Source organism: Elgaria multicarinata, chromosome 23 (genome assembly GCF_023053635.1).
Source record: "Elgaria multicarinata webbii isolate HBS135686 ecotype San Diego chromosome 23, rElgMul1.1.pri, whole genome shotgun sequence".
Taxonomy (NCBI): Eukaryota; Metazoa; Chordata; class Lepidosauria; order Squamata; family Anguidae; genus Elgaria; species Elgaria multicarinata.
This window is the reverse complement of record NC_086193.1, coordinates 10,793,056-10,811,146: the sequence shown is the minus strand read 5'-3', so window position 1 is coordinate 10,811,146 and position 18,091 is coordinate 10,793,056. Positions and strand designations below refer to the sequence as shown.

The 18,091-nt window shown below is 50.5% G+C and overlaps 1 protein-coding gene across 1 annotated transcript in view; it reads right to left on the bottom strand.

The window, feature by feature from the left end:
• The window catches only part of INSR (insulin receptor), a 66,147-nt gene that overhangs the window by 33,375 nt on the left and 14,681 nt on the right, over nucleotides 1-18,091 (bottom strand). The window contains exon 2 of the mRNA XM_063147110.1: nucleotides 15,727-16,278. Coding sequence (XP_063003180.1) covers nucleotides 15,727-16,278 — 552 coding nt within the window. The remainder of the gene's footprint in view (nucleotides 1-15,726; nucleotides 16,279-18,091) is intronic.

The window sequence follows — 18,091 nt, the reverse complement described above, 5'->3', positions numbered from 1 at the left end:
AACGGGAGTATTAAGTTGCTGTCTGGTCTGCGAGAAGGCTATTAAAAAGCCATAAAAGCGTTTGAAAAGGCGACCAGAACGTTTTATTAGTTGGCAGCGTAGAGGAAAAACGGAGCGTGTGAGAAAGAGCGCGCGCGCGCCCCGGCCCCAGGGAACAGGCTGGCATCTCTGCGCGTTTCCTCAGGAGCCATTTTGGCAGGACCGCCTCCGCTAAGAAAGCCCGAGAGCGCGCAACACACTGCCTCAAACTCCCCAAGGCGAAGGACACCGGCTCGCCGCGAAGTCAAGGTGTTACCAGCGTTTGGGAGCTCAGCGTTTTCTTTGAAGCAAGCCGTGCTCCCACGCGCTTCAGTCCAACGCATCCTGAGGCACACCAGATTGGGGGAAGCCCTGCACACCTGCGTCCCCTTTGGCATTCAGCCGTCACTCTGGTTTCTAACAGACACCTCTCTTTTCCCAATAAATTTTACGAAGTGATGGCAGCCTTCCAGCGAACCCAGAAGAGCCCAATTGGTAGAGGGAGCCAGGGCTGTGGAGTCGAAGTTGGAGTCGGAAGCAATCCTTGGGTTACTGGAGTCGGAGTCGGTAAAAATGTACCGACTCCGAATAAATGTAAATTGTATCTAGAGTTGCGATATGTCCCTGAAAACCCAGATTGTCCTGGATTCCAGCCAATTCAAAACCGACTATAGAAGAAGCCGTCCTAGTTTCTCCAGCGGGTATTAGTGATGCAGCTAGAACTGTAACAGCAACGCCACCCACCCAAGTCAGTGTTGAAAGACTGTTTTCGGCACTGAAAATAGTCAGATCAGATTTAAGGGCTTCTGTGAGGGAGGATTTGGCAGAAGCAATTCTGTTTCTAAGTGCACTATCTTAGTCTTCAGTCTTCTACAATATAACGTTTATTTCATTAAATGTATATTCACTTGAATTTTATATTCAAACAATACTTTAATCTCAAAAAAGGTTTATGCTACTTATGTACCTAATTGAGTTCATTTCTTTTAAAATGGTCATTTGTTAAGTTGTTTTAGGTGCTCAATTGGTTTTTACTTCTTTGTAGTTTTGACTTTGATATCAAAGTACATACTTTAGATTTTTGAACTAGTAGAGAAAGTTGTTCTTGATTTTCTTTTATAGTTTCATATCCTATTACTTTATACTCTGTAGTCTTTTGATAAACCGCCCAGAGAACTTTGGCTGTGGGGCGATATAAATGCAATTAAATAAATAAATAAAAATATAACTTCATCGTTTTCATTTTTGGGCTTCTTTAATAAATAAAATTTAAAAAACCAGAATGTCTTAGCTATCGCCTTTAGACCCGGGCTTTAACAGGTTAGGGTTCTAAAAAGTTGCGTGCTTGCAGTCGATGTAGGAAATATATAGGAAGTTTATTTCCTATATCGATATATAATTAAAGGAGTCGGAGGTGCCATGAATAAAGGAGTTGGAGGTTTTATGTGCCAACTCCACAGCCCTGGAGGGAACGGTGTACGTCTGCCTTTTCCCAAAATGCAATACTGAATCTAGACTGTACGAGGGGAAAGCGCACCCCAGCGCAGTAAGGGAACAGGGGGGTGCAAATGCCTCCCCCCACGCACACCCCGAGGAACAGCTGGCGATGAAGAACAAGATCAGCATTTGTCTTTTTCTTGAGGAAAAGGCCGCCACCGCCGCGTTCCTCTCGCCCACAAGACAGCAGAAGTAAGAATAGCACACTTTGAAGTCAATGGAGCCACTTCACAGGAATCGAGCGGCAGCATCAGGGGCACGAAGAGGAGGAAACATCTGCCTAAGCGTTTCCCCGGCCTTTAGAGCAGCGCTCGGAGGCTGGCTTCTCAAGAATTCACATGCTAAAAATAAAGGCAAGGGGAACCAAAGCCACCCTGGATCTGACATTCGAAAGCAGTTCACCCGCGGTAGCCCAAATGGCCACTGGCCCCGTCTGGCTCCACTGCCCTCAGCACATCCGAGAGCCCAGCTGTAACGGTTATTTTCAGCAAGCCAGGAGAACCGGAAGGATCCAGCTAGTGAGGAAGGAGGAGGAAGGCTGCAGACCTGAGCTACGCTGGCCCTGGGTCCCCTCTACAACTGGGGTAGTGGGCCATCAGGTGCAGGCAAGGCCACCTTCGTCACCCTCCTCTGGACACGCTCCAGGTTGCTGGCCTCCTCCTGAAACTGCAGCGCCCAGAAGTTGAGACCAGTTGCTGGGGAACAGGGGCGGGAGGGTGCTGTTGCACCACGTCCTGCTTGTTCCTCCCTGGCCGATGGCTGGTCGGCCACTGTGTGGACAGAGTGCTGGACTAGATGGACCCTTGGTTTGACCCAGCTGCAGGGCTCTTCTGGCGTTCTTATACGATGATGAGCAGCCTGGCGTTTCACGCTCCCACACTTGACAAGGCCAGACAATGCACAGCTTTGATTGAAAGGGGGAGAATTCAGCATGGACACACACACACACACACACTGCCGTTTGGAGAGCGTGCAAGGAAGTTTTCAGTCTAAGCCACGGCAGCGCCCAAGAGGGTTTCTTCGGCAACACCTTCTCCAGCAAACCATGAGCGGTGGCTCCAGTGAAAAGAGACGGCATGATAGTAGCCCAAGGGTGTGGGGGGCGAATCTCAGACGGACAACTTCGGCACAGACGAGGCGTGGGAAGAGGGAACTCTGGACCGCGCATCTTTTCAGAGAGGGCGCAAGTAGCTGAATTAAAACAACGTCTTGCTCTGGGTCGACAGGACACCGTGCTGCTGTGAAGCAGCTCGGCGCTTAAAGGGCAAAATGATCTGCAAGTCCCGGGGGTTGACCCTTTCCCCGCTGCCTTTCCTTCAGTCTCCACAGGAGATGCAGAACCTCCGGGCCTCGTGGCTCCCCCCAAGCCAAGCCGTTTCACTGCACGGCGGCGCTTGCTCCGGGGGCTGGGGCTGCTGTTCTGCTAAGTCGTGGGAAACGTTTGCCTCCAAAGGAGGAGACGAGAGGGCGTCTTTCCATTCACGGATTCAGACCAGAGGCAGCCCGGCCGAGGAGGTGAGGCGCGTACTCCTCTCCCCGGATCTGGTCCCGAGAGGCTTCTACAACGTCCTCTGTGGGACTCCATTCCCAGAGAGCCGCCGGCTTCTCGGTGCGCAGAACGGGGTGGAAACACAACTTTGAAAAGAGAGAGAGCGAGAGAGCTGGGAGGGGGTGGGAGAGCGAGCGAGCGAACAACTCGACTTACGCAACGCGATTGCAAAACCTCAGCACGTGAAAGACTCCGTAACCACGGGGTGTTCCGGAGCCGTTGGAATTTCAGCGGCTCATTAATTTACCCTGTTTCAGCACTTCCAAGAAAGCAGGTTTTTGTCTCTCCCCTCACCCCCACCCCGACGAGGAAAAAGCCTCGTTCTTTATGGAATTGGGGCGAGTTGGAGACCCTTTCGTTGGTTCCCTCTGGTTCTTCTCGGCCGCTGGGCTGGTTCTGAAAACCTGGCCAAGGGAGGACTTTTGCCCTCGGGTTCATTCCCCAGATTCCCCAGGGAGAGAGAGAGAGAGAGAGAGAGAGAGAGAGAGAGGATTCCAGTAAAACACCTGGCGCCTCTTGCGTGAGGCTGGACCTCGGCAGCAAACGCTGGAACCGGTCCTGCCGCCAAAAGACGAGCCCTCAGAACAATTGTCCTGAGGCCAAACACATAGAAGACATTTTTCTCCCTGTAAAAACGAGGCATTTTAGAATAAACCTTCCTGGCACGTCCGGACGCTTCAGCCGGGGAGGCCCACGAGCAAAGACGCCTCGGGGAACGATCCGGCCGACGAGCCCTTTCTGCCTGCTCAGATGCCACCTGGAAAAGGCTTTTTGCAGCCGAGAAGCACGGTCTTTGGCCCGGGTCCTAGCGAAAAGCATCTCCACTGCGCTATCCGCTGGGCACCCGCTGCACCAGACACATGCGCAGGAGTCTCATCCGATCACAGCCCCCGAGGACACCTTCCCAGCCTCAGTGGGGCATCCCGTGCTTGGCATGCACGGGGGTGGGAGGTGGGTTTGGGGTTCGAATTCAATTTGGGAGGAGCTCTTGGGTGCCAGAGGTGGGCGGGACTGAACGCAAAGTGGGCGGAGCCAAAAATGCAACCCCTTCTAGCTTAAGAGGCCTTCCTGCTAGTCACTAAAGGCTTCAGAGACATATTTCAACCTCTGAGAATGCACAAAAGCCAGGAAACGGTGAAGTGGTCAGTAGTCGGTCTGGAAGACGGGGACGCGGCCTTCGGGGGACCCTAGGAGGAATGGATTCGGCCCTTATACCTGAGTTAAAGGGATCGGGGAATTGCCTCTCAGTGCCTGAGACGGTTGGACAGCCCTCTGTCAGGGATGCTTTAGGGTGGATTCCTGCACTGAGCAGGGGGTTGGACTGGATGGCCTTGGAGGACCCTTCCAACTCTACTACTCTATGATTCTATGGCTGGTCAAAACAGGTGGACGACGCGTCGGGCCCAGTATAAGGCAGATTCCCGCGTTCCACTGGCCCAGTCACCCTGTGAGCCCCGGGGAGACGCAGCGAGCCCACCTTTGAATCAAAGGCAGCTGTACTTGGTGGATTGCCGCCAGGTACAAAACAAAACCGAGAAATTTATTGGGGAGTTTAAGAAGGCCGAAACTTCCTTGATAAACCTTTGCCTGCTATGTGGGTAAAGGGTGTGTGTGTGAGTGTGTCTTTTCGGTAAAACACAAGGCAGCCGGGACGTGTTCTCTGCCTCAAGGCGGCTCCTTCTGCCCCTGGGGTTTTCCTCCCACACCGCCCCCATCCTATCTATGGGGCAGGCTACAGCTGCAGAGGGCCGCCTCGATTCCTTCATGCATTCTCAGCGTTGGCACCAGGCAAGGATTTCTAGGGCTCAAATCAACTCCATCTGTGGGATTCCTGTCCTTCGCTGCAGACTGATTGGGCGCACAGCCGTTCTTCAAGCTCTGCTACACAGCTTCAAGAAGCAAAAGCCACCATCGGAGCCGTGTCCTTGTCCTCCTCCTTCTCCTCCGGCTTCAAGCGGACAGTCACGGAACCCTGCCCTCAGGGGTGAGCAATCCCAGCGTGGCCACATAACCAAAATTCCACCGGAATTCCAGAGCGAGAAGCGGCGGCGGCAGCAGGCAGAGCTGCTCAAAGCGAACACAGCATGAAAGCTGAAAAACACGCAATGGGACACAATTCTGCCGCGATGGCAAAAGAGAAGAAGAACAGGCCATGGGACGCGTTGCCTTAGAATCATAGAATAGCAGAGCTGGAAAGGGCCTACAAGGCCATCCAGTCCAACCCCCTGCTCAACGCAGGAATCCACCCTAAAGCATCCCCGACAGATGCTTGTCCAGCTGCCTCTTGAAGGCCTCTAGTGTGAGAGAGCCCACCACCTCCCTAGGTCACTGGTTCCATTGTCGTACTGCTCTAACAGTCAGGAAGTTTTTCCTGATGTCCAGCTGGAATCTGGCTTCCTGTCACTTGAGCCCGTTATTCCGTGTCTTGCACTCTGGGAGGATCGAGAAGAGATCCTGGCCCTTCTCTGTGTCACAACCTTTTAAGTATTTGAAGAGTGCTCTCCTGCCTCCTGCTTTCTCTTCTCCAGGCTAAACAGGCCCAGTTCTTTCAGTCTCTCTTCATAGGGCTTTGTTTTCAGACCCCTGATCATCCTGGTTGCCCTCCTCTGAACACGCTCCAGCTTTTCTGCGTCCTTCTTGAATTGTGGAGCCCAGAACTGGACGAAATACTCTAGATGAAGCCTAACCAGGGCCGAATAGAGAGGAACCAGGACCTCACGTGATTTGGAAGCTATACTTCTATTAATGCCGCCCAAAATTGCATTGGCCTTTCTTGCAGCCATATCGCACTGTTGGCTCATATTCAGCTTGCGATCTACAACAATTCCAAGATCCTTCTCGTTTGTAGTGTTGCTGAGCCAAGTATCCCCTATCTTGTAATTGTGCGTTTGGTTTCTATTTCCTAAATGTAGAACTTGGCATTGATCCCTATTGATGCCACGTTGTGGAAGGGAGTAAAGACGGAATGCCCTTCCCTGCCTCGATTTGCCCTTCGGGGGCCCACAAAGGTCGCTCCCCAATGGCACGGCTTGCAATCCCAGCTTTTCTGGGCTCCTGCCATGGAGGCCAAATCCTTAAACATTTTTCTGGTTGGAAGTGTGCCCCTCCCAAGACTTCCAAAGTGGCCAGCCCAAACCAGAGTTCAAAAGCGTGTCACCTGCACACAAAAAGTTACAAGAGCCACCAAAGGTCCCGTCCCGCAAGGCCGTTTTCCAAGCACATCACCGCGTTTCCCACGTTCCCGATGCCGCCTCCTGCAACGTGCCCCTAACGGGCACATCCCCGACGTGCAAATCCAGTGCGCGCCCCATCTTCGTACCGCTTTCTTCTCAAAGCCGATCCCGGCAACAATTTAAAATGTCAATGACAGATGGGCCGGCCAGCAATTCTACTGTGCAGCAGTCACCATGGGGGGGAAAAAATGCCCTGGCCCAGACACTTTGGACTACAACTCCCAGCCTTTCTGGCTGATGAAGTAGCCCAGATGCCTTTTCCTCCCGTATCCCAGAGAGGCAACATGGGCCTTTCCAGGAAGCCAAGGACACGACGTTCCCTGTAGCGAAAAGGAGCCAAGAACGTAGAAATCCCGGCGACTCCATTCGGACCATGCCCAGAGGAATCTTCACACCGTGGGCAGATCTCTCTCTCTCTCTCTCTCTCTCCCTGTCAGGGAAGGAAAGTGTCCAAGGCTTTACTTGGAAGCTGATAGAGCTGAGGAAGGACTCCGAGAGATCAGACGCTAAAAGCCTGGGTTGGGAAAAACGGCAAAGCTGAGGTGACTTACAGGGGGAATCAGAGAATCCTAGAATAGGAGAGTTGGAAGGGGCCTATAAGGTCATCCAGTCCACCCCCGACCCCTGCTCAATGCAGGAATCCACCTTAAAGCATAATCATCCTCAGGTTCTACAAAGGACGTGTGTGTGTGTGTGTGTGGGATCTTCCACGGAAACCTTTCCAGTGCTTTTTCAGTGGTGGCCCCCCAATTCTGGAACGATCTCCCCGATGAGGCTCGCCTGGCGCCAACGTTGTTATCTTTCAGGCGCCAGGTCAAGACTTTTCTCTTTTCCCAGGCATTTAACGGCATTTAACAACGCTAAGTTTGTTTTTTAACGGACCCCAGAACTGTTGTTTTAAATGGATACCATTGTTTTTATATTGTTTCTGTTTTTGATAGTTTTAAATGTTGTATACGTCTAATGTTGACTGTTTTTAACTTTTGTAAACCGCCCAGAGAGCTTCGGCTCTGGGGCAGGATATAAATGTAATAAACCAAATCAAATCATTTTTCCATGCCAAACGCTCCATTTCAATGCTTTCCAGGTGATCCAGTGTTTCCAATCAACAATATAAACATTTAAAGCACACGAAAGTGATCATTAAGTTCCTTCCAGAAATGTTTCAGGCCAAATACTTACAGTGTGCTGTGATAAAAACAACAACAAAATGAGGTTACCTTTTTTTTGGGGGGGGGGGAAAGCTTTTATTGTTTACTAAATACTAGTATTTATTTGTTACATTTATATGCCGCCCCATAGCCGAAGCTCTCCGGGCGGTTTACAAAAGTAAAATAAAGCCCTGCTCAACTAGATCTCACTCTAGGGTTAGGGTTGGGCATATTGTGGCCCTCCAAAGGTTTTGACCTGTAACTCCTGGCATCCCCTCTCTACTGGCTGAGGCACATGGGAGTTGTAGTCCAAAACATCCAGAAGCGTACAAGCTGCCCAGCCCAGCTCTGGCATATCAGGGGGGGAAATCCCGATGCAAACGGAGAATTTCCCAATGTAAATTGCCGCGATTTGTATGGGGAAATTGTCCCAACTTAAAATTTTCAGGAACGCCCACACCAGCAGGTCATGTTCGAAAAAGATTCGCTGAGTGATGCCTGTTTGTGAGTCGCTGACCGGTGAGATTGTGCGCGTGTGTGTGTGTGTGCGTGTGTGTTTCAACACGCTAGTGTAAAAGACGCCCCCCCCATCCTTTCCCAGCAGAATTTATTTATTTATTTTAAACATTTGTATCCTATATCATTAGGATCTCAGGACGGCATACAGATAAAACCATACAATAGAAAATAATAAATATACACATTTGGTTTCTCCTCCGGCAAACTTTGATGTGGTTCACTTAAGACGATGCCATCACCTCTGAGAAAGGGCAGAGGGCTCATCCCTCGGCCAGGCACAGCACTTAGCACCAGCAAGCCCAAATCAAAACCGTCGAGCGGTTTGTAAAGCCAGCCAGGCTTAAATGCCCTCTTAAAACCGTAACACATTCTACGAGGCCGCCAAAAAAAAGGAGATTTTTATTTAATTTTTGCCGAACAAGCTGTTATTAACGCTTCAGACGGACGGAACATGTGCTAATTTCCAAGACACCCATTGCTTTGCTGCCCTCTTCGCGCCTTAAATGTTAACAAAACCCCACCTAAAGCTAACTTAGGCTGACATTTACATAGGGTGACCATATGAAAAGTTGGACAGGGCTCCTGTATCTTTAACAGTTACATAGAAAAAGGAATTTCATTTGTACATATGGGGAACCTGGTGAAATTCCCTCTTCATCACCACTGTGAACGCTGCAGGAGCTATACTAGAGTGACCAGATTTAAAAGAGGGCAGGGCTCCTGCAGCTTTAACTGTGGTGATGAAGAGGGAATTTCACCAGGTTCCCCATATATACAAATGACACCTGCTGAAAATTTCCTTTTCTATGCAATTGTTAAAGATACAGGAGCCCTGTCCTCCTTTTCATAGGGTCATCCTACAATTAAAGATACAGGAGCCCTGTCCTCCTTTTCATAGGGTCATCCTACAATTAAAGATACAGGAGCCCTGTCCTCCTTTTCATAGGGTCATCCTACAATTAAAGATATAGAAGCCCTGTCCTCCTTTTCATAGGGTCATCCTACAATTAAAGATACAGGAGCCCTGTCCTCCTTTTCATAGGGTCATCCTACAATTAAAGATACAGGAGCCCTGTCCTCCTTTTCATAGGGTCATCCTACAATTAAAGATACAGGAGCCCTGTCCTCCTTTTCATAGGGTCATTCTACAATTAAAGATTCAGAAGCCCTGTCCTCCTTTTCATAGGGTCATCCTACAATTAAAGATACAGGAGCCCTGTCCTCCTTTTCATAGGGTCACCCTAATTTACAGGAGAGTTCGTAGAGCCGGAGGGTTGAGCTCCTGGCACCTTCAACTCAGAGGTGGGTCTCAGGTAGCAGGCAAAGGATGAGGAAGAGTCCCCCGCTGCCCATAACTTGCTCCCTCCTGCAATTCCACCTTGAATATGTGATAGTCCAGGGAGCTCAACCACAACGAAACCTTACAGCGTCTCGTCTGGGAGAAGCGGTGCTCTTCGCAATCCCCGCCTGTGCGCCCCCTTATCTGCCTGGCGTCCATGTGCTCCCCATCCAACTGAAAAGTGCTTTTTCCTGCTCTCGCACGAGCGACGGGAACATATTTCCTTTGTCTGCGTTTCAAAAGCATTGAGAAATCTCACACCCTTGAGAATTGGGCCGAGTTGATCCAGAGCTATCTTTAGGGCCGTTTTCCCATCTGGCGCGGGGACAAGTTTGGGTGGCAGAGGGAAGTGGCATAAAAAACCGGCGCAGGAACTACAGAAATTCCCAGGGCATTTAAAAAAGAACAAGTCACAGGAAACGGTTGCTAAGAAATAGTTCTACCTAAGTAAACATTACAGGACACTCTTTCCCACACACACACCCCTCTGAACTTTGCCACTCTCTGAAAGGCAAGCCACGGTAGCTACGGGAAGGAAATAAGGGCCTCTTAGCAAAATCAGAGAACTCTGCTAGTAGGCCTGGTTCACACATATGCGCTAACGCATGGCATGGGCTGTTCACACACCGTGGCAACCAAGCACTGAACGCGGCTGCGCTAACAAACCACGGTTTGCGAACCACGGACAACCCAGAAAGAGAAACCACAGTTTGTTGTTGCGTTTTGAAGTCTGGGTTGTTTAAACCATGGGTTGTTCACGGGTTGTTTTGCCGGGCCACAGAGACGGCAGTCAAAAGAACCAGCTGGTCTGTGTGAAAGTTGTGCAGCGCCACAAAGGCATTTGGGATATGGGGAGGGAGTGGGCGGAGGAGGAGGGAATCAAATAACCCAGGGACTGACAAAACAAACCACAATTTGTTTATCTACCATAGAAATCCTACAAACCGTGGGTTAACTAAACCACTGGCGAGCGTCATGTGCGAACCAAGCCCACGGACTCCCAAAACGTCCAGGGCTCTTCCTTTTCTAGCAGTCCATCCCGTCCCACCGAAGACATTCTTTCAGGCTCTCTCTTCTCTGTGATTCTCCCTCCCTTCTTCCCGCCGCTATAAATCCAGCACGCGGCTGTCGTCACAAGCCAGCGATTGAGAAAAGCGTAATCCCAGCAACTTAAAAAACAAACCAAAAAATCCCGACACCTAGATCTGGCAAACCAGGCTGCAATTCCAAGTTTTGGGAGCAAAAACTGCTTCCTCCAGTGGAAAAGGCACGCGTAGCTTGAAGAAAAAATAAAAAAAGAGGTAACGGTTGCAAGGCAACTAAACGGAGAATACAAAAGTGCATTTTGGAAGAAAGGCCGTTCTCGGCCAAAAGTCAAGGTCACGTCAGCCACACTTTTTGTCTGTTTTGTCTACTGGATCAGACAGAGGAGAAGAGAAAAGCTTGAGTGGGGCGTTGGTGAGCCGAGCGCAGGCGCTTGGGGGTCCTGGAAGCGGAATGCTTGCCTCTTCAGCCAAAACAACCGGGCGCCAAGCAGCCCTCAGGAGACAGCAAGGGAAAGCGGAAGGTGCCTTTCGCAAGGGGCCTGCGGCCACGTCTCTAAAAGAGTCCCTGCAAAGCCCTCTCCAAGCAGGGCTTTGCATCCACCAGAAAAAACGAAGCTCATCCGAATCCCATCTCGAAGCTCGTCCGAATCCCATCTCGAAGCTCGTCCGAATCCCATCTCGAAGCTCGTCCGAATCCCATCTCGAAGCTCGTCCGAATCCCATCTTGAAGCTCGTCCGAATCCCATCTCGAAGCTGGTTCCGCCTTGAGTCGCCTCGGATTGCGAAATCTGCTTTGGACTTCTGGCACGAAAATCCCCGCCTTCTTGACCCATTGACTAGGACGAACTTGGGGGGCATTTTTCGCACGTGCCGTCCGGTGCATTTGGGTTGTGGCCCGCAAACCACATCGCGAGCTTGGAAACGTTCGAAGTTTTGATCCCCCAGCTGCATGTGAGTCTGTGCTCAATCCGGAAGGCGCAAGCTGATCCGAAACAGACTTCTCACGTGAAGCCTACTTCCAAGGCACCTAGAATCGGGGCCTCCACCAAGGTGTTCCATGGGCACCTCTCTTGGGACCCACAGGCCTCCGTTTCCCCCTAGGTTGTAATTTCATTTTTTTTTTAGTATTTTTATATATTATATATAATTTAGTATTTTTATATATTATATAAATATATATATATATTTCTTTTAGCCTCACTGGTTTGCCTTCTGGCAGCCATTTTGGGAATGGGCAAGCGCCCCCTCATAGAATCATAGAATAGCAGAGTTGGAAGGGGCCTACAAGGCCATCGAGTCCAACCCCCTGCTCAATGCAGGAATCCACCCTACAGCATCCCTGACAGATGGTTGTCCAGCTGCCTCTTGAAGGCCTCTAGTGTGGGAGAGCCCACAACCTCCCTAGGTAACGGGTTCCATTGTCGTACTGCTCTAACAGTCAGGAAGTTTTTCCTAATGTCCAGCCGGAATCTGGCTTCCTGTCACTTGAGCCCATTATTCCGTGTCCTGCACTCTGGGCGGATCGAGAAGAGATCCTGGCCCTCCTCTGTGTGACAACCTTTCAAGTATTTGAAGAGTGCTATCATGTCTCCCCTTAATCTTCTCTTCTCCAAGCTAAACAGGCCCAGTTCTTTCAGTCTCTCTTCATAGAGCTTTGTTTCCAGACCCCTGATCCTCCTCTGAACACACTCCAGCTTGTCTGCCTCCTTCTTGAATTGTGGAGGCCAGAACTGGACGCAATACTCTAGATGAGGCCTAACCAGGGCCGAATAGAGAGGAACCAGGACCTCACGCGATTTGGAAGCTATACTTCTATTAATGCAGCCCAAAATAGCATTTGCCTTTCTTGCAGCCGTATCGCACTGTTGGCTCATATTCAGTGCGATATGGCTGCAAAAACGGCCAACGCTATTTTGGGCTGCATTAATAGAAGCGTAGCTTCCAAAGCGCCTCATGGCAGCCATTTTGTGGGAGCGCCCACAACATACCGACATTCCCAAAGGACCACGAATCGCTTGCCTAGAATCTGCAAGTTGGAAGATTCTTTCCCAAAGCACAATATACTAGATACTTTTACAGTAGGCACATAGGAATTTGGCTTCTACGGCGTCAGACCGTTGGTCCAGCTTGCTCAGTACTGCCGACACGAACCGGCAGCAGCAGAGCTTCAGGATTTCAGGCGAGATCCTTTCCATACCTGGAGATGAGGTCTTCCGTGTGCAAAAACTCCGTCACTGAGCTACATCCCCTCTGTGCTATATACAATATACTGTATTATATATACAATATACGTATTTTTGAGTACAATATACTAATGCTGCGTATGTAAATCAAGCGTTTCCCAAAGCTGGCAGGCAACCATACAATGGGAAATTCTGCAAAGTCACGACGGCTTGTCAAGTCAAAAGTTTTCCAGGCCTCGTGCTGCCTGCCGCCGCCCCCAAACGTTTTGGCCCCTTGTAAAGCAAATAAAAAGCGAAGAGCCGACACAGCAGCCTGAGCGTGTAAGTAAACTCGAGAATGAGTTTAGCAAGCAATCAAAACCAAAGTCTTTGTTTTCTTTCTTCTAGCAAACCCAAAACACCGGCAAGAGATCTCAAACGGTACAACATGATAAAAAGTCATCCAGATAACCGCGGCGCACGCACGGGTGCAACCCGTTGCCCTGCAGTTCCTGAACTTCTGTTTTGAAACGCGCACACGCGAACTAGCGCAGCTTTAGGCTCCTGGTTTGCTGAAGAAATTCTAACGTGCCAAGGTACAAGCTAGGGTGACCCTGTTTTGAAGCAGCAGAGACCTGCGCCCGGAGCAGCGCAGCACCCCCCCCCACCGCCGTTGTGCCCAGGGGAGGCGTTGCCCTGAGTCGGTGCCCTGCAAACAAGGAAGTGCCAAACTGGATTCTCCCCTTGCGCTTAGGAACATAGGAAGTTGAGTTTAATACCAGCTCGGCGTTATTTGTTCATCTAGCATAGCCTTGTTGACTCTGAATGACGCCATCTCTGTCTCTCTGTCTCTCTGGTCTTCAGGCAGAGGTCTTTCCCATCACCTGCTACCTGCCGGGAGATGGTAGGAATCCCAACGACAGGGGCCCTCCCGCAGAAACACCAGCGGATTGGAAAGCAGGATAAATGGAGGCCAGACCCCACCCCAAGCAGGATATAAAAGGCCGGAGCCACACTGCTGCTTTATAGCGCTGCTACTGCTTTTGTGCCACTATATCCTCCATCTATCCTGCCTTTTACGTACCGCTCTCATAGTGGAAAAGGCTGGCGCGACCTTCTACTGCAGCCTCCCTTGACCAAATGCTCTCCAGACGTCTTGCACTGTAATTCCATCCCTCCCAGATACAGGAATTGCACCAGGTTAGGGGGGAACGCCCGGCCGAGTAAAGCTATTGGTCCATCCGGCTCAATATTGCAATTTCGGGGTGGCCCACAGCTCCCTTCCGTAGCCCCGTGAGGCACAGACTGTATCACCGAGCAGTGGTCTGCCCCACTCTTGGGTCTGGGGAGGTGGTGGTTTAGGGTCAAACCAGATGCCGCCTGGATAGGCCCAGGGCCAGACACTCCGCGAATCAAGTGAGCTCAGACCTACGTCCCCGTGGAACTACACACATCATACCGAAACAATTCATCGTAAAACACGACTTTCACAAACAGAATCGAGACAATGGAGTCGTACAAGCTACTGGGCTTCAAAGCAAAGCCGCGTTCATTTAGAGGCTACAGGATTTGGGGGGTGATCAGGAAGCCACAGGTCATCCCCCGCCGCTCAGCGCCCCAAAGCCTCTGACCTCAGCGGCTTTCAAAACGTTCAGGTCAGCAGACGCACAACGTAAGCAACGTCGCACCGGTACGAAGACCGGTATAAAAGACCGGTATAAAAGGGACTCTGAGGGCGGGAGAGAGGAGGCTGCTACCGGCTTCGAAAGGCAGCTGAGACCCTGGGCCCAACCGCGCTGAGCAGTAACGGGACGGACGGACCAGGTCCTTAAGTCCACATGGCGCTAAAAGTAGTTTTGAAAAGGGGGGGGGAAGCACACCATTTTCTGTTGTCTGATTAATCGGAGCACCTTTTCAGCAGACCAAAAAAAAAAAGCATTTCGACAGATTAATAGAGGGAACATTATGACCCAAGGTTCAGGGATCTCTTTTGGCACAGTTCAATTTCAGAGAAGCTCGGGGGGCGGGGGATTTAAGTGGTGGGCGGGGCCAAAGGTGGCAGGCCTGCCTCCTCCCATATGTCCCTGCCCGGACCTTAAGATCATCCACAGGGGTCCTTCTCCGTGAGCCCCTGCCAAAGGAAGGGAGGCAGGTGGCTACCAGGAGCAGGGCCTTCTCTACTGTGGCACCCCGGCTGTGGAATGAGCTCCCCAGAGAGGTCCGCCTTGGTCTGATCCAGCATAGCTCTTCTTAAGTTTAACATTCAAAGCCCTAAACAGCTTGGGGCCAGGATATCTGAAGGAACGCCTCCTCCCACATGTACCTGCCCGGACCCTAAGGTCATCCTCAGGGGTCCTTCTCCGTGAGCCCCTGCCAAAGGAAGGGAGGCAGGTGGCTATTAGGAGCAGGGCCTTCTCTACTGTGGCACCGCGGCTGTGGAACGAGCTCCCCAGAGAGGTCCATCTGGCGCCTACACTGTACTCCTTTCATCGCCAGCTGATGACCTTTTTATTTTCTCAGTATTTTAGCACCGAATTTAACTTAAATTTAAACTTTGCTGTTTTAACTCTGTATTTTAATCTTATATCAATTTTTGCTGTGTGGTTTTATCCTGGTGGTGTATTTTATATTTGCGTTTTTAACCTGTTGGTTGTTTTATTACGGTTTTAACTTTTGTGAACCGCCCAGACAGCTTCGGCTGTTGGGCGGTATAAAAATGTAATAAATAATAATAATAATAATAATAATAATAATAATAATAATAAAATATTTTCTCAGTATTTTAATACCTAATTTAACTTAAATTTAAACTTTGCTGTTTTAACTCTGTATTTGAATCCTATATCAATTTCTGCTGCCCGGTTTTATCCTGGTGGTGCTTTTTTAATACCGTATTTTGCATTTGTGTTTTTAGATTGTTGGTGGTTTTATGATGTTCTTCTTGGTTTTAATTTCTGTGAACCGCCCAGAGAGCTTCGGCTATTGGGCGGTATAAAAATGTAATCGAGAAAAGAAAAGAAACCTTTCAGAATGGGGAATAGGTTCCACCGAAGCCCAGAAGGTCCCAAACGGTGCTTTGGGGGGTAGGGAGGAGGGGGCGTGGCCCCCGGGAGATCCCAGGAGGGCCGGCTTTGACCCATCTGACAAACACCAAGAGCTGGCAGAGCTGAAAGCTCCCCCGCACCCGGGCCCGTCCCCTCCCGCAGCCTCACCTCTCTGGCAGTGCTCGTGAGTCCAGCAGCGCTCGATGAACATCCCGTTGATGACGGTGGAGGGGCAGCTGCTCTTCCCGCGCATGGTGCCCGGGCACACGTCGCCACACTCCTCCTTGTCGTCCTTGTTGGCCACGATGTAGTTGTCCTCGACGGAGTCCAGGATCCGCGACCAGTCGATGGTGGACAAGTAGCACAGTTCGTCATTCTTCTCGATCCGCACGGCTCCGCGGGTGATGTTCATGAGGTTGTAGAGGCCCACTTCTCTCAGGTGGACCATCTCGAAGATGACCAGGGCGTAGTTGAAGAAGAGGCGCGTCCCGCGGATGACGGTGAGGTTGGGGAAGAGACGCTGGAGGCTTTCCAGCCCGTAGACCCGGAACACCAGCAAGTAGTCCGTGATCATGGTCAGCTTGGGGAAAGTGAGGCCCCGGAAGTCCTCCGCCCGGGTCTTGAACAAGAGAAGGATCTGCAAGTGGCCCTCGATCACGGTGCAGTTCTCCAGCGAGCTGAAGAGGGTGAGGTTGTTGCGGATGTCGACGCTGTCACAAACTGGAAGAGAGCGAGAGAGAACCAGAGAGGTCAAGGCGACGCAACGGACTCCAACATAACCACCAACCCTGCCCTGACTCCCAAGCCGGCTGGGCACGACGGGATTTTTAATTTCCGTGAGCTGCCCTGAGAAGCTTCGGCTATCAGGCGGTACAGAAATGCAAAAAGAAACCGTGGGTCTCTGGCTGTTCCGAACAGACTCACTGGCCTTGAGTCTAGAAGCACAGCTGGCAAAATGAGCAAAGGAGCCGGTCTGCGTTCCACAGGGCTGCGTAGACCAGAAGCCGTTTGTACCTGCCCATTAAACGCCGGAAACGCACTTCTGGCACAGCTGTTACGACGCGTTTGTGGTACTTCTCGTCTGGGGATCCCTGGATGGAAACTCATGATTCCGAAGGCAGGCTGTGTTTCCAATAACGCTCAAGCCATGGGGACACGTTCAGTCTAGACACCTCTTCGTTTCTAGCTCCTGCAAAGGCACGTGGCGGCGTGCCTGAGACTTATCTCTGTGGCATCAACTGTTTTTGGGGTTTTGTTTTTTTTTAAATTCATAAGACTAAGTTTCCTGAAGAAGCCTGAGAACGTGATAATCTCTCAACCAGATTTCGTAGGGATTTTAAAAAATAAGCTTACAAGCTGAGTCCTTTCCAAATGAAAATTCCCCAAGTTCCATTTTTAAGCCCCGGAAAATTTTGTATCTTGGCCTACGTATACGAAGATTAGATTACTGCCCCACGCTTCATGCGGGGCTGCCCTTGAAGGTTGGCCCAGAAACTGCAGCTGGAACTGAATGCTCCAGTCAGGCTGGGAACGGGAGCGATTTATCGCCAGCATATCACACTAGTATGGAGGGAAGCGCACTGGCGCCAGTCCCGGTTTAAGGTTAGGGTGCTGTTTACAAAAACAGCTCAGGGCCAGGATATGTAGGAGATGCCCTGATCCTCTCTCTACCAGCCTGCTCGCCTGCTGCCCTCGTCAGGAGTACCCAAAATTTTGGAGATTCAGTCCATGGAGGCTCAGTATAGGGATTTCTGTGCTCTGGAACTCCCTGCCACCTGACATGAACCTACTCGCACACTGCGCTCAACACCGAAGGTCCTCCTCCGGCTGCCTACCCGGAGGGAAGCTCGGAGGATGGCAACAAGGGAGGGGGCCTTTTCAGTGGTGGCCCCCCAATTGTGGAATGATCTCCCCGCCGAGGCTCGCCTGGCGCCAACGTTATCTTTTCGGCGCCAGGTCAAGACTTTTCTTTTCTCCCAGGCGTTTAACAGCATTGGACAACGCGGAGTTCGTTTTCTAACGGACCCCAGAACTGTTGTTTTTAAACGGAGACTGTCGTTTTTCTATTGTTGCTTTTATGTTTCTGATGGTTTTTAAATTTTGTATGCTTTTTAAATGTTTACTGTTTTAAACTTTTGCGAACCGCCCAGAAAGAGCTTCGGCTATGGGGCGGTATATAAATGTAATAAAATTGTAATAAATAAATCAGGGGGACTCCATCCGTTTCTGGACTTCCAAATCCCTACCAAAACTATCCCCTTTCCAACGGACATTAGAGATTTATTTAATAGGAACAATTCATCAATACTGTTAAATAAGTAAGTACACAAAACGCAACCGCTCCAGCCTGCAAATGCTGTACAGCGCGTTTTCTCGGAAGGCAGAAAAGGGGTGGCTTAGCTGGAAACTCCCACCTCTGTACATCCATACTAAGGAGGAATTAATTGCCCCGATGGGAGACGCTAATGAAGCTTTTATTTTGGCAGGGAGCATAAAGACATTTCTGCGTTCATTTGCCCATGCTCAAATAGCA